General features: G+C 41.8%; 1 protein-coding gene across 2 annotated transcripts; it reads right to left on the reverse strand.

Annotated features, from left to right (window-relative positions):
- Positions 1-930: 930 nt before the first annotated feature.
- On the reverse strand, positions 931-15,239 carry QNG1 (Q-nucleotide N-glycosylase 1). Of its 2 annotated transcripts, none has more exons than XM_028122320.2 (4): positions 14,694-15,235; positions 13,915-14,174; positions 6,166-6,361; positions 931-2,116 (listed from the first exon to the last, which is right to left on the reverse strand). In XM_028122320.2, the coding sequence occupies exons 1-4, from the start codon at positions 15,028-15,030 to the stop codon at positions 1,884-1,886; spliced, it is 1,026 nt and encodes a 341-aa protein (XP_027978121.1). In that variant the 5' UTR covers positions 15,031-15,235; the 3' UTR covers positions 931-1,883. The 2 variants fall into 2 exon arrangements, with proteins under 2 accessions (XP_027978121.1, XP_087874973.1); XM_088018847.1 differs by lacking the exon at positions 931-2,116 and adding an exon at positions 2,549-3,659 and having other exon boundaries at positions 14,694-15,239.
- Positions 15,240-16,570: the final 1,331 nt, after the last annotated feature.

Raw genomic sequence — 16,570 nt, forward strand, 5'->3', positions numbered from 1 at the left:
CAAAGTGAAGAAACCTTTTCCCAGAAGCTTCCCCCGCAGACTTGCCCTCCAACGTCACTGGCCAGATTATATACCCATTAGTAAAGCAATCACAGGCAGAGGATAGGATTGTCAATAAACCTTTCATATTAAATCGGTCTACCTTCTGAGATGAAGACAGGATCACCTTCCCTGAGTCACATAAGGGAGGGATAAAAACAAAGCACTGCTTATGGTGGTGCTAGTTGTGCAGTGCACGAGGAGGGGGAGGGGTGTGGGCCAGGCACCTTCACGTTCAGTCACTGTCATTTGTAAGGTTAGTAGGATAAATTTTCAGCAGATGGCAGTAAAGTGCTTGGGGGAAAGGATGCCTTTTCTCATTCACACACAGTCACAGCGAGCTGACAAGGCTGGTGACTAACAAAAATCAAGATTACGTTAGAAGGAAGGTGGGGGTGAAGGTGGGAAATGAGTGCTTGGTAGGTAACAAAATGTCTGCAACATAAAGCAAATAATCAAATTCACCTAAACTTTTTTTTTTTTTTTTTAAGTAGGCTCTACACCCAGCATGGAGCCCAACAGCAGGGCTTAAACTCAGGAAATCAAGACCTGAGCTGAGATCAAGAGTTAGGATGCTTAAGCAACTGAGCCACCCAGGCACCCCTCACTGTAAACCTTTTCAAATTATATGTGGTAAATTCTTTTTAATGAAATAATCCATTCCGGTTTAAGAAAAAATTTTATTTATTTATTTTTTTAATAAAGATTTTTATTTATTTATTGAGAGAGAGAATGGTAGAGAGAGAGCATGAGAGGGAAGAAGGTCAGACGGAGAGGCAGACTCCCCGCTGAGTAGGGAGCCCGATGCGGGACTCGATCCCAGGACTCCAGGATCATGACCTGGGCCGAAGGCAGCCGCTTAACCAACTGAGCCACCCAGGCACCCTAAGAAAAAATTTTAAAACCTTTATTCAATTTCAATATAGTTACACTGAAAAAAAAAAGGAATATTAGACAGATTTCCTAAACTGAAAATCACTATGTGCAAAACCCGCTGTCAATACCAATAAAAAGCTTAAAATAAGCTGTCAAGATTGATTTATACAAAAGCCGCAGCATTCAGACAGCAAAGACCCTACCCCCCCATATCAAAGGATTAAAGTATAATTAGTACACCCTGAGAAAAGACACCAATTGAACGGATGAAATATTATCACTGATGACTAATCACATTATAAAGCATGATTAATTTTTTTTTTTTAAAGATTTTATCTATTTATTTGACAGAGAGAGACACAGCGAGAGAGGGAACACAAGCAGGGGGAGTGGGGGAGGGAGAAGCACAGGCTTCCCGCCGAGCAGGGAGCCCGATGCGGGGCTCGATCCCAGGACCCTGGGATCATGACCCGAGCCGAAGGCAGACGCTTAACGACTGAGCCACCCAGGCGCCCCAAGCATGATTAATTTTAAGAGATGTGAGATTTAAAGAGAGCATCACAGTTCCTTCATTATTCCTGTCATGTGCCCACAGAAAAGGAAAATACGATCAAAACTAAACAAGCAGACAAAGGACAAAGTTGGGAATGCAGAGTGATAGGTCAGGAAAAATTTTCTAAGTGAGACTGGGTAATCATTTTTCTTGTTGCTGTAACGTCTACTAAAGATTTTATTTATTTGACTGCGAGAGAGGGAACACAAGCAGGGGGAGTGGGACAGGGAAAAACAGACTCCTCACTGAGCAGAGAGCCCCATACGGGGCTCGATACCAGGACTCTGGGATCATGATCTGAGCCGAAGGCAGATGCTTAACCGACTGAGCCACCCAGGCACTCCTACCTTCTCTTAATATCAAGGCGAAACTGTGCAAATGATTATGTGATACAAAAATGCAAGTTTACTTTGGTTCAATAATATATGCAGCGCGTGTGATGAAAGGGAATTCCCTTCATATCTTCCCTGTGGTCACGGGCGTAGTCCCACAAGTAATAATCCAGAAGAACAGAATTGATCTCTCCGCTAGTTTTTTCACCCTTTTTTTCAATAAGCTCCAGAAGGCAATCTCGGATCAGTTCAACACACCAAAGTGAGCACCCTCTGATTTCCACCTCTTGCCTATCACCATACGAGAGCATTTCTCCTGCAAGGGGGAAAAAAACAGAGCAAGAAGTACTAAGCATCAGTGACATAAAATCTACACAGACTTGATTTTGGGTCATTTAAACCACTTCTAAACTCAGGCATTAATTCAAAATTGCACATTCCACAAGGGCAGGGGCCGTGTCTGGCTTGCGTCAATATTCCTGGGAGGTGGCAGAGCACCTTGCACATATAGCTCCCCAATAAATAGCTGCTAAATGAACATGGGGTCACCAGAAATTTTAAAATATGACAGCAAGATTATTAAATTCTTGAAAACAAAGGTTTTAAAATTGGAGTTGGGGGCGCCTGGGTGGCTCAGTCGGTTAAGTGGCTGCCTTCAGCTCAGGTCATAATCCCAGGGTCCTGGGATCGAGCCCCACATCGGGCTCCCTGCTTGGCGGAGAGCCTGCTTCTCCCTCTCCCTCTGCCTGCCTCTCTGCGTACTTGTTCTCTCTCTGTATCTCTCTGCCAAATAAATAAATAAAATCTTTAAAAAAAAATAAAATTGGATTTGATGTCAGAAAAAAAAAACAACATTGCAAAATTTGGAGGCCCCCAAGGGGGCCAAATAAACAATACCTCCCTTTCTCACTTGAAAACTGAACATTGTCTTAGGTACATCCTAAGTGCATCAAGGAGAACCTAGGAAATCAAAGTTGTTCACCTGAGCAAGGAAGACCACCACTGTTCTTTGGATTCAGGATCCTTTGATCAAGCCCTCCCTGAATATGTAGCTGAGAGCTTCACAGGCCCCGCAGTCTCTTCAGTGCCCATCTCCGGGGTGTAGCTAATCCTGCAAGATGGGTCCTGGCTCTACGTTGCCACTGAGGCTAAAATTGGGCTCATCAACTCAACTGCTTCTAAGGATCAGGGAGACAGAGTAAGGGAATGCCACAGGCAGATGCAAGCTGTCATGAGCTACATAATGTGTGCTGCCCTGGTCTAATGGTAGACCCAGTGTTCCCATATTTCTCCCCCTTTTATAAGTGAAGTCAGAAAGTTTGATTTTCTGGGAGCCTGGCTGGCTCAGTTGGTAGAGCATGGGACTCTTGATTTCAGGGTCGTAGGTTCAAGCCCCATGTTGGGTGTGGAGTCTACTTAAAAAAAAAAAAAAAGTCTGATTTTCATGTGAAATCTCCTAATTGTCAAGGTTAGTAAGTAACTAAAAGTGCTTAAAACACTGGTCAGGCCAAACAAAACACACCTGCAGGTTATACTTGGCCTCTGGCCACCAATCCACACCCTTCCACAGAGCTTCATAGTACCTAAGAGGCCCTGTGATCCACTGAAAAGTAGGACAATGCCCCAGCCCCACTAGGGTCCACTGTCACACCTGGGATTTTAAACAGCATTACTTACGTCCCCTCCATCCAATAAGTAACTGTAGTATTGAACTGTGTCCTCCAAAAAGTCACATTCAAGTCCTAACTCCTGGTACAGGTGAATGTGGCCTTACTTGTAAACAGCATCTTTGCAGATGTAATCAAGATAAGGTCATACTGGATTAGGGTAGGCCTTAAATACCATGACTGGTGTCAGCCCTAGAATCACAGTAAAGAATCTAAATTTAGCCAAACTGGATTGGCAGTATTTATAATTGGCTAAAAAAATATGCCTTTGGTGAAGAGATGGGTTAAAGATAAATTGGACAGAAAAAAAAATCTAAGTTCATATTAAAATAAAGTGAAAAGACTGTATTTACCCCCTGCCCCCCAAAAAAGATAAAATGGATGGAAATCTGGGTAGGTCTTCCAAGGGCTAGCCCGGAGATATTCAGAAGAGGAGAGAGGAAAAAAATACACATATATAAGTGTAACCCATCCTCAAATTTGGAAGAAGTATCACTGAAGGCCAGTTAAGGAAGGTTCTACCTCATCTAGCCAAATTACCTGGTTCTAGATTTCACTTCAGATAGTTTTTAAAAACTAGTGTGCTATCCTTGTGTGCACTCCTTTACGTTTATAGTTTCTGTTTCTCCTCTAGTTTGCTAATGAAGTACTTTTTGAAAAAAATCCAACTTTGCTTAAATAAACTAAGAGGCAAAGAAATGAGATCACAGCTCTGGATATAACAGAGGCAGTAACAACAGCTGCAGCTGGACACCTGGAAAAGGGCCTCTGCAGTTGCAATGGATGGCAGAAGAAAATTCAGACCACTTTGTATGGCTGTGCCACATGATCCGTTCTCAGCAGGGTTTTCCCCACAGTAGCAGAGACAATTGGGTGCTACAAACATTCAGAAGGAGGAGGTGCACAAATCATGAAAAGCTGGAAAAAGCTATGTGGAGGAGATAGCATTTGAGCTAAGCCCTCGTGGATGTGGAGGACTTGAACTGGAAAAAAAAGAAAATGTGGGTGAGGGAAACCAGGCAAGAGAATGGTTACAGATAGGAACCAGCAGTGGACAGACCGGCCAAAAAAAGATGAGCTGCGTATGGCTACATGGAAAAGAAGCCCCGAATGCTTAAATGTTTGGTATCCAATAATTAATGATCCAGGACATGATCATTAGAACATAAGATAGATTTTCAAATGAAGAAACAGAGGGATAAAATGGATTGCCCAAGGTAGCATAAAAACTGGTAGAAGCAAACACAGCAATAATTTATATTCTTTATATTCTGTGTTATTCATATTTTGGGTGATCGAAATCTATTTCACAAGAGAAAATTATTCAGTCATAAAAACTGCCTGCTTTGGGGTGCCTGGGTGGCTCAGTCAGTTAAGCGTTTGCCTTTGGCTCAGGTCATGATCCCGGGGTCCTGGGATCAAGCCCCACACTGAGCCCCACATTGGGCTCCCAGCTCAGCAGGGATTCTGCTTCTCCCTCTTCCTCTGCCCCTTCCCTTGCTTGTGCACGCACTGTCTCTCAAATAAATAAATAAAATCTTAAAAAAACAAGCAAACAACTACTTTCTTCTAAAATTAAACAAAAAAATAGCTGAAAATACTGCATCCAAAAGAGAGAAATTAATGTGAAAATTTAATTATTTTTCTTATACAAAGACATGTTTAAAAAACAAAAAGCTAATCATTAAATTCTACTCCTGAAACTAATATTACACTCTATGTTAACTAATTAGAATTTAAACAAAAACTTAAAAAAAAGCTGATTTTTCACACAAACATAATTTTCTATGCTCATTTATTATAACAAGGCTCCCACTCTTGAGAATCAATAATTGAATCCAATAATGATAAATAAATGAGCCTAGAAAAGCAAATGACTCATGCAAGGTAACCCAGTGGCAGACGCTGGAGCCTCCTGACTTGAAACCCACTGCATGTTACCTCTCAGGCCACCTTTTATTTCATAGTGTAGTGTGCTCTTCACTGCTTAATTAACACTCTTCAAATACTACACCTGATGGACCTAGCATCCATCACACACCTTCAGATAACAGAAACTTCAGTTTCATTTTATTATGAGGCTCTGCAACTATGACTAAATAGTGTAATTCCCTACATTCTACAGTGTAAACAACAACAAAAAGCAATTTTCGGGGTGCCTGGGTGGCTCAGTCGTTAAGTGTCTGCCTTCAGCTCAGGTCACGATCCAGCCCTGCATCAGGCTCCGTGCTCAGCGGGGAGTCTGCTTCTCCCTCTCCCACTCCCCCTGCTTGTGTTCCCACTCTCTCTAATAAATAAATAAAATCTTTAAAAAAAAAAGTGATTTTCTCTTACTTCAATTGCCCCTGCATTTTTCTTTACATGTGCTTTTTTTTTTTTAAGATTTTATTTATTTATTTGACAGAGACAGAGAGAGCACAGCAGGAAGAACAACAGGCAGAGGGAGAGGGAGAAGCAGGCTCCCCGCTGAGCAGAGAGCCTGATGCAGGGCTCGATCCCAGGACCCTGGGACCATGACCTGAGCCGAAGGCAGATGCTCAACTGACTGAGCCACCCAGGTGCCCCTTTACATGTGCTTTTAACAATAAACAGTGTTTTGTTTTTTTTTTTAAAGGAAAGGAGAACTTCTGTGAAAGAAACAAGACAGAGACTCAATCACAATTCATAGTATAACAAAGAATGTCTTAAGTTGGCAAACCTTTGAGAAGCTTTTCCAGTAGTTCCTTGGAGTAGTTCAGTGCTCCCAGGTGAACAAGAACCTGAGGTAATCTATAGTCGGCAAACATGGTGATACTGGAGATGTCTTTAAAGCAGCCGTCTCCTTTCCCCTCTAACACACTCCACGTATCTGCCACGAGGATTTGGGCCCGTTTGTAAAAAGAAATTCTTTTCCCCTGATGAATGAAGAGAATATAAATGTTACCTGGGTATCCGATAGCTTTTATGTATGCTATAAAAAAAAGGGCACACATTGAAAACATTTCTCAAGGGTGCAATAATTTTAGTGTTGGTTAAGAATTTATGGACCTTTTATAGAAAAAAAGGGAATCTAATAAATATTAAATTATCTCTTTCACTCCAAATTTACTTCCTATATTTTTCAAGGTACATAAAATACAACTGTGGTAATTGTGGTATTTAGTGTTCTTTTTCAATGACATTACCTCATATATATATTTCTGTGTCACTATAACCCACCTGCTTATTCTTTTTAATGGCTAGACAGTATTTCTTCAGAAAGCTTCTTAAATTTTTCTAATTGCAACATAATTCATGTTAATTGTATAAAATACAGAAGAGTATAAAGAAGAAAACAAACATCGCTTTTTAAAAAAAAAGATTTTATTTATTTATTTGAGAGAGAGAGATACAGCGAGAGAGGGAACACAAGCAGGGGGAGCGGGAGAGGGAGAAGCAGGCTTCCCACGGAGCAGGGAACCTGACAGCCTGACGCAGGGCTTGATTCCAGAATCGTGGGATCATGACCTGAACCGAAGGCAGACCCTTAATGACTGAGCCACCCAGGCACCCCGAAACAAACATCCTTAAACTCATCTCTGAAGAGAATCACAACATTCAATTTTTAACTGTTGTCTTTCAGATAGTATGATAAACGTATTTCAGAGATAAAGACATAACTGTCTTTATCAACAGCCAGAAGTTATCAAGTCTACCTTTTTGGAAATGGTCAAAATCAATATGTAAGCCCACAGAACAAAATAAACTTCCAATTATATTTATACAACAAAGAAACAAATTTAACCAAGCATTACAGGAGAGTGGGTTATAATTTAACTCGAAAATTCTCTATAAAATTACAAATGCAGATCAGCATAAACTATGGAAAGATATGGATAATTACAATCTAATCCTAATACCAAAGGTAATAATCTCAAATCACCTTTTATAGCTGCTTGTCTGCTAAAGGAGAATAATCAGTATTACTGAGTCCCAAAATTTATCCTGTCCACCTTGGAGAATGTTTTAATAAGTAAATAACATAATTAAATAAAAAAAGAAATTAAATCCTTCAAGGAAAGGCTCCATGTGAAAATTCCTTAAGATGATACCAAAGATTCCTTTATTTACTAAAAACAAACTCCAATGATACTCTGTCCTAATGAGAAATAACCTAAATTTTGCCTAACCTTAAGGTGTACCTATTGCAATCAATCCAGAACTACTTTTACTAAGTAAATTGCCTAAAACCACCTCTAAGAAATTCAGTATCGTGTTTTCCAGAGCAAACACATATGCTCATTTTTTTTACAGGATGTATAGTCTATAAACTAGAGTGCTGGGGGGAAAGAATCACCATGAAGTATCCCTAGGGGCGCCTGGGTGGCTCAGTCAGTGAAGCGTCTGACTTTGGCTCAGGTCATGATCTCAGGCTCTGTATTCAGCTTCAGCGGAGAGTCTGCTAGTCTCTCTACCCCTCCCCGCACTCGTGCTTGTGCACACATGCATTCTTTTTCTCGCTCAAATAAATAAAACCTTAAAAAAAAAAGTATCTCTACATCATTTGGGAATAGCCCGTATTTTCAAACCTATCAAAATATGACAATCTGGCAATTGTTGGACTGGAAATTACATACGATAACTAGGTTTATATTTAAGTCTAGTGTATTAAAGAGTAAGACATAAAACTTAATATAAAAAATAAAATTGTGCATCAAACACAATTATTACATCATGTTTACTGTAATAGAAGCTATTATCTCCTATTTTTATTTTTTTTTAATTTTTATTTTTTAAAGATTTGACTTATTTATTTGAGAGAGAGAGAATGAGAGACAGAGAGCATGAGAGGGAAGAGGGTCAGAGGGAGAAGCAGACCCCTCGCTGAGTGGGCAGCCTGATGCGGGACTCGATCCTGGGACTCCAGGACCAGGACCTGAGCCGAAGGCAGTCACTCAACCAACTGAGCCACCCAGGCGCCCTTATCTCCTATTTTTAATAAGATCCTAGATCAAACTGGAAAAATACAGGAACCAGACTTACGTAACAAAATCAGTGCTAGCATCTAACAAAACATAAATTGTAACATCATGACCACTGTTTCCATGGTAGCCAACTAGTATATCACAAAGATTAGATTATAATACCGTTGGAAAAAAAAAACAAAAAATAAGATTTAAGTGAGGAGTCTAAAAATAAATTCAAGTCATCTATAAAACATTTTCTTAACAAGCTGATATGGTTTTAGTAATCAAATGATTTTAGTAATCAAATTCTTCACCTCAAAAATACTAACTGATATCACTGAAAATACCAGCGAATCCCAAAATAACAATTCCCTACGTGTTCCATAATATTGCTTGGTGAATAAAATATTTTCAAAATAGTACCTTTATAAAACAATTATTATCAATAAAAAAAAATCCATGACCATGAGTTGATTTTCTTCAACAAATGTATCATGAACAAATTAGAAAGGTCAAGAATTACAAATGCTTGGGGCGCCTGGGCCACTCAGTGGTTAAGCATCTGCCTTCGGCTCAGGTCATGATCCCAGGGTCCTGGGATGGAGCCCCTTGTCGAGCCCCGCGTCAGGCTCCCTGCTCAGCGGGGAGCCTGCTTCTCCCTCTCCCACTCCCCCTGCTTGTGTTCCCTCTCTCGCTGTGTCTCTCTCTGTCAAATAAATAAATAAAATCTTTAAAAAAAAAAGACCACATTTTTCATGGACTTTATCAGTATGTCACAGTAAAGACAATAGCCTGAGGGAAGCTGATTTATTCATTAGGACTTTTACATTGTTACTATATGCTCTAAATCAGAGCTGCTTTGGAAATGTATCTGAATTTTAAAGCTTCCTAGCTGATTTTGGAGTATAACCAGGTTGGGAAATCGCTGATCTAAAATCTGTTCAAATTGGGCGCCTAGGTGGCTCAGATGGTTAAGTGTCTGCCTTCGGCTCAGGTCATGATCCCGGGGTCCTGAGATCGAGTCCCGCATCGGGCTCCCTGCTCCTTGGGAGCCTGCTTCTCCCTCTGCTTCTCTCTCTCTCCTCTCTCTCCTCCTCTGTCTCTCATGAATAAATAAAATCTTTAAAAATAAATAAATAAAATCTGTCCACATTAAATTTTTTTTAATGATTTTATTTATTTATTTGACAGAGAGAAACACAGCAAGAGAGGGAACACAAGCAAGGGGAGTGAGAGAGGGAGAAGCAGGCTTCCCGCGGAGCAGAGAGCCCAATGCAGGGCTTGATCCCAGGACCCTGGGATCATGACCTGAGCCGAAGGCAGACGCTTAACGACTAAGCCACCCAGGCGCCCCCAAATTAAAATTTTATCAATTTGTTTATAATGTTTAAAAATGATTGGTAATCTCAGTAAATAAATATACATTAAAAACAATTGACTATTTTACGCAACTTAAATATTAAAAAATATAGCAACCAATACTATCACCATGTTAAGAAGGAGCTGGGAAAAGAGCACTCTCCTATGCTGCTGCTGATCATCTTCATTATCATCTTTCGAGAGAACTGTTAGCATTTTTATATATTACAAGCCTTTTGAAGATCCAGGCCATGCTCTGACTCAGCAATTCCACTACTATGATTCCATTCATTCTAAGAAAATAATTACAAGTGTTAAAGGATTGTGCAGTATTGCTTGTTATCACAAAAACTGAAAACAACATGACATAAAATTCAATTTAAAAAATAAAACTGTGTATCAAACACAATTGTTGGGCAAATAATTATGGGATTGTACATCCATATAGTGGAATACTACTACTGTGAAGTCATTAAAAATGGTACTATGAGAAAATTGTGCTGTGAGAGAATTATTATTATTATTGTTTAATGGGGCCCCTGGGTGGCTCTGTAGGTTAAGCATCTGACTCTTGGTTTTGGCTCAGGTCATGATCTTGGGGTCCTGGAACTGAGCCCTGGGCAGGACTCCCTGCTCAGTGGGGAGTCTGCTTGTCTCCCTCTCTCTCTGCCCCTACCCCACTTTGTGCTCTCTTTCTCTAAAATAAATAAATCTTGGGGTGCCTGGGTGGCTCAGCCAGTTAAGCGTCTGCCTTCAGCTCAGGTCATGATCCCAGGGTCCTGGGATCGAGTCCCACATCGGGCTCCCTGCTCAGCAGGGAGTCTGCTTCTCCCTCTACCCCTCCCCCTGCTTGTGCTCTCTCTCTCTCTCAAATAAATAAAATCTTAAAATAAATAAATAAATCTTAAAAAAACAAAAACAAAAAACATACACTTGAGTTTAACACTTTTTCAATTTCAAAAGCAGTCCTAAAAGGCTCAGAACTCCTCTAGATTTGGAGTTAATTGCCCAAAGTACGTTATGTATATTTTATTTTTAAACAATCTCTACACCCAACATGGGGCTTTAATTTACAACCCCAATTATGAGTCGCATGCTCCACCGAATAAACCAGCCAGGCACTCCTTACTATTTACATATCTTTTAAATGAATATGTGATCTGTGCTATGTTAGGAATCATAGGAAATACGTTGCTTTTGGGTAACACTAATGATAATCTTTTGGAAAAAAATAAATGAAAAAATATAATACTCCTTTAAGAAAGTGTCAGAATCCTTAAGTATGATTTTTGTTACATTTTGGGGATTTTTCTATAAGAATGCTTTTTAGAAATTAGTACTGATGGGAAACGGTTCAGGTAGTAATATTCATTTTAAAATATATCAGCCTTAAAATTAATCTATATCCTGGCAGTTTTTTTTTTTTAAGATTTTATTTATTTATCTGACAAGAGAGACAGAAAGAGAGGGAACACAAGCAGGGAGAGTGGGAGAGGGAGAAGCAGGCTTCCCACTGAGGGAGCCCGATGTGGGGCTCGATCCCAGGACTCTGGGATCATGACCTGAGCCGAAGGCAGACGCTTAATGACTGAGCGACCCAGGCACCCTTCCTGGAACAGTTTTTAGAAAAATTGAACTTTTCAGCAAAGTAAATCAAAAGCACTGTGCTGTAATAAAATAGAAACTCAGCAAGTTGCTTACTAAATTGGTATTACCATCTACCAAAAAAGTTTACTTTCTTCCACAAAAACAAAAACTCAGGACTACTTCAAGACAAACAAACTACATGTCATGAATTTATGCCATCCTGAAGTCATCCTAAATTTACTCTCAGCCCTTCTTCTGCTACAACCAATATTGATTCTGAAATACATGGATTCTTAGCCACATGAATGGCAGTTTGATTTTTTTATACACGAATATACTTAGATGGCCTGAATCATGAACCAAGGAACTTGATCCACAATTTCTTTAAAAAAGGTTGAAATGACATACTTTAAAGACAAAGACAGGGGTGCCTGGGTGGCTCAGTCGGTTAGGTGTCTGCCTTCGGCTCAGGTCCTGATCCCAGGGTCCTGGGACCCGCATCAGGCTCCCTGCTCAGTGGGAGTCTGCTTCTCCCTCTGCCCCTCCCCCTGCTCGTGCTCTCTCCGAACCACCACCCTGTGTGTGTATGTGTGTGTGTCTTGCTCTCTAATAAATAAAATCTTTTTTTTTTTAAGATTTTATCTATTTATTCATGAAAGACAGAGAGAGAGAGAGAGAGAGGCAGAGGGAGAAGTAGGCTCCCAAGGAGCAGGGAGCCTGATGCGGGACTCGATCCCAGGACCCTGGGATCATGACCTGAGCCGAAGGCAGATGCTTAACCATCTGAGCCAAAAAAAAAGACAAATAAATCTCAAAGTAACCTCTGCATCAGCAAAATGGTTAGTCAGAACAAAATGAAATTTAGCAGTGTCCTAGGGCCTCTTTTCTAGGAACTGCCTCTGCCCCACCCACAGCCCCTTCAGCCACACTTCATTGATCATAATCCCTGCTGATTTGATCAGTGTTTAACCAGGAATTTTAGAACAGTACCTGAGAGGGTGTCTACCCCTCCCTCCCGCTCTCTCTCTGGTGGTGGAAGCAATAAGATGCAAAATTCATAAACATCTTCTACTTCATGGAGAAAGCTAGTCTGCGAGAAATACAGAGCCAAGAGAAGCAAAGAGTAGTGACTGAATCCTGATGGCATTGAGTCCTTGATCCTTGATGTTCCTATCCCCAAATTCTTCATTTTGCTTAAAGTTTTTCTAGTTTTGTGTCCGTCACTTGCAATTAAAAGAATCTTAACTGGGGCACCTGGGTGGCTCAGATGGTTAAGCATCTGCCTTTGGTTCAGGTCATGATCTCCTGGTCCTGGGATCAAGCCCCACATCCGGCTCTGCTTGGTGGGGAATCTGCCTCTCCCCCTGCTCATGCTCACTCTCTCTCTCAAATGAATAAAAATAAAATCTTTTAAAAAATAAAAGAATCTTAACATAATCAGGCATCTCTCACTTTACAGAATTGAAAAGCTAGCTATTTATTTCCTGACTAAATGATGTAAGATAAACCAGTTAACCTTTCTCTTTAGACTTTGGTTCCTGGTCTACAAACAGGGCAATAATGACCCTTGTCCTTAGGCCCCACAGAGCTCTTCTATGGATCTAATGAGAGTGTACATGCAAACACCTTGTAAATCATAAAGAGCGATTTAAACAATATCATTGGGGGCGCCTGGGTGGCTCAGTTGGTTAAGCAACTGCCTGTGGCTCAGGTCATGATCCTGGAGTCTGGGAATCGAGTCCCACGTCAGGGCTCCCTGCTCAGCGGGGGGTTCTGCTTCTCCCTCTGACCCTCCCCCCTCTCATGTGCTCTCTCTCATTCTCGCTCTCTCAAATAAATAAATAAAATCTTTAAAAAAATAAACAATATCATTGGTAATTTTTGTTAGTCATTGAATTGTGATTTTAAAAGGGCAGCTTTAAAATTTCAATATGATTTAAGCATTCATGAACTTACTCAATAGATTTATGTGATTCCTCTGAAGTTGCTTTCAATTCGTCACAGTTAAAACACACGATAACGAATTCTAAAAGAATTTTACAAAAACAGAACCCAGGTGTACAGTGGGAAGGTATACCAAATGTTTACCATTTTAAAAGTACATCTGTGTAAAGAAAAAGAAAATAACACTGTTCAAGTATTCCACGTGTGAAAAAGAAAACACAGTGTGTGTGTGTATATATATATATATATATGTTAGAGCCTCAAAAAATACTTTTTATTAGAAAGGATTTAGAAATACATTCTGATTTTCATCCAATGAAGTAAATTTTTTGAAGCTGTAAAAGTACCTCATTGTCCCTAAGTAGCATCATATTGAAGGTTCAGTGTTTTGTAGGTCTGAAACATTTTAAAAGGACAAAGAAAAAAAAGAAGAAAGGAAATATATTAATTAGAAAACTAAGAAAAGTAATGTCTTTGAAACACTACTTAACAATTTTGTTACTGTTCCTTGTCCACAAGGAAGGAACTTCAAAAATACTTAAGTTTTTAAATCTCAGAAGGAGTTCTGGAAGTAAAAAAGTTAACTGAGAAGATAATTAAGAATTCTAAAATCCCCAGCAGAAGCAGCTCACCTCAAACTGAGTCACATCTCTGTAAGAAGGAAAGCTTTCAACTACCAGGTGCATTAACTTCTGTGCACTTTTTTCACTTTTTCGGACGCAATTAAGAAAAGAGCCTTCGAACTTCTCAAGCAGAATTTTCCCGGTTTCATTAAGAATCCGATGCCTCTCTTCGATCAAAGGCATGGGAACGTCCGTGTCAGAACGGAATATGTGCTGAACCTGATCCAGGGTCACTGTGGCATAGTAGGAAGCACTGGTAATAGGTATCCCTTAGGGAAAAAAGAAAATGCAGAGGAACAACGTCATACTTTTACATTCATCAGACCCTTGGTTTTACAACATACAATAATAAGAAAGCAAATGAGTGTTACAGAAATGCACTAAAAACGGGTGAAGAATTAAATCAGAAGCATACCCTTCATTTTCTATTTTCTCATCTGTACTTATTCATCCGTTTCTAGCAATTGTTATACTACACCAGATGTATTTTGACTGCATAAAATGTGTTATATCTGTCCCTTTGTTCTTCAGATGTCATCAAAGTGGCGTTCTTTAGAAAACTTGTATACTTAGCTATGATGATAAACATTAGGATCATTTCTCACTAAGGACTTAACGCCAGCTTCTTCTCACACTTGTATTTTAAGCAGATAAGAACTGCAGTGAAGAACTTCAAAGTTCGCCTTATGAACACGTATGCCATTTCCCGACTCGTTCCTCGGGACCCTCCGGGAAACCGAAACCTCACAGGCCGTTTGTTGGGTCTGACCCGGAGAAGGGGCACCAACCTTCGTCGAGGGCTCTGTTGACCGCGGCGCACAGGGACCAGTACCCACTGTACGTCTTCCCCCTGTACCCCACGAGACATTTGCGCTCGTCGTGCTCCGACCAGAAGGAGAAGTTGAGCGTGTCTGCCACGAACACCCAGTTGAGCGCGGCCTCGTCAGCCGCCCTGGGATTCAGCTCGTGAAGGGCCTTCCAGCCCCCCAGGTGCAGCTCGGGCCCCGAGACCTTGGCGAGCAGCAGCTCGGCCACCCTCCGCACGCCTCTGCCGTCGATGAACACATCCCGACTATTTTCTGCAATGAATTTTGCGGACTCCCTGGGAGTTAGGGGCCCGTCCATCCCGCCCTTTCCTTTGGGACTGGTGAAGGCGCTTTCACCCGCGGGCTGGCCAAACTCGCTTTCCTCCCCGAGCGGGGCAAGGGTGCGGGTCCCTCAGCACCAGTCCCTCCCTAACCACCGTGGGATCGCTGCCCTCACAGGGCCCCGCCCTTCCGGAGCGGCTCTGAAAGCCGACAGCGCGGGCGATATCCGGGTTCCCTCCCTCCATCGCGCACTGCGGCGGAGCCGTGGACGCCGCGGGGCCGCGCGCCCGGCCAGGACCCGAGGCACTTCCGGGAGAGAGGCCCCGCCCACTCTCGCCCGGGCGCGCGCCTGGGACCCGTTTCTGGTTCCGAAGGTCCGGAAACTGGCCGGAGGGTCGGGCGCCCGCGGGTCCGCAGTTGCGCTCCCTCCCGCCCAGGCGTGGGGCTCCGCCATTTTGTGCACGTGGTACTGCGGCTCCCCGCCGGGGCTCGAGTCGCGATGACTGCAAGCGGTGTACGGCGTTGCCCTCCCTCGCTCCCGCCCCTCCCCTCTACCCAGTGGGCGAAGTGTGGGCAAGATGCCCTCGGCGACGCTCCGCATCCGGGTTCCGGGGCCGCGACGAGCCTGGTGGCGCCCATTCCGGTGCGGGGGTGGGGGGGTGGGGGGGGTGGGGGGGGTGGGGGCGGGGGGCTAAATCGCCCCCAGGCTGTGACACGGATTGGCGGGTCCCCCACAACCCCATCTCCCAGGCAGGCCTCTTGTGCTAAATTACTGTCGCATTCGGAGGCCGTATGGACGTTTAAGATTAGCTGAGACGTTTGGAGAAATGGTTGAGGAAACAAATGTATTGTTAAAATTAACATTGTGTGCCTGGAATTGTGCTTTCGTACTGAATCCCTATTGTCCTGGGCCGTGGCAACCGTGGCGGTTGTACTCTTCGTTTTGCAAGAGAAGCTGTATGGTGCAGCGGTGAGCCCCTGGTCACAACAGTGGTCTGGGTTGGGATTCAAACCCTTAAGTCTGGGGCACTATCTATGAACCAAACTACCAATGCCAACCATTCTGGCCAAGTAGTGACTATATTAGTGGCCCTAATGAGGAGACATTATTAGAGGAAGTAAGTATCACCTTACAGCCCCAAACTTTTTTTAAAAAATATTTTTTAATGGGATGAGGAGAGGTACCCTAGTCAATTAGTGATGATCCAAATTAGCTTATTGATGAAATTTTAGTACAGAGGTAATGTATTTGTGCTGTCCTTCAGACTTAAATCTCCATGGATAATATGAAATGTTCATGCCTTTTTGAAAATCAACTATTAAAAATAACAGTAGTCATCTCTAGTTATTGACAGTAAAAAATCTTGGAATTAGGGAATTTTTGGAGGATTTAGAATTTTCAAGTTTGACAACTGTGCCCCCAGAGAAGCAGAATATCTTCATCTCTGCAGTTTCTTCATTTTGGTAAGAAAAAGAAACTTTTAAGGATTTCATTATGATTTGCTTTTACAGTAGAAGTCACTAGTACATTAATATGTTGTTGAATAAATGTAAATCTGTTGACTTGGGATTTTTCT

Source organism: Eumetopias jubatus, unplaced genomic scaffold, assembly GCF_037043125.1.
Source record: "Eumetopias jubatus isolate StellerSeaLion01/CBP00866 unplaced genomic scaffold, mEumJub1_p1.0 scaffold_15, whole genome shotgun sequence".
NCBI lineage: Eukaryota > Metazoa > Chordata > Mammalia > Carnivora > Otariidae > Eumetopias > Eumetopias jubatus.

Bases quoted from the DNA above. Each gene is read 5' to 3' on its own strand.
- QNG1 (XM_028122320.2), bottom strand. From the start codon at position 15,030: ATGGACGGGCCCCTAACTCCCAGGGAGTCCGCAAAATTCATTGCAGAA. The intron at 14,175-14,693 runs GTTGGTGCCCCT...TTTTTCCCTAAG, and splicing joins CAACAGAGCCCTCGACGAAG to GGATACCTATTACCAGTGCT. The intron at 2,117-6,165 runs GTTTGCCAACTT...TCCCCCTTGCAG, and splicing joins ACTGGAAAAGCTTCTCAAAG to GAGAAATGCTCTCGTATGGT.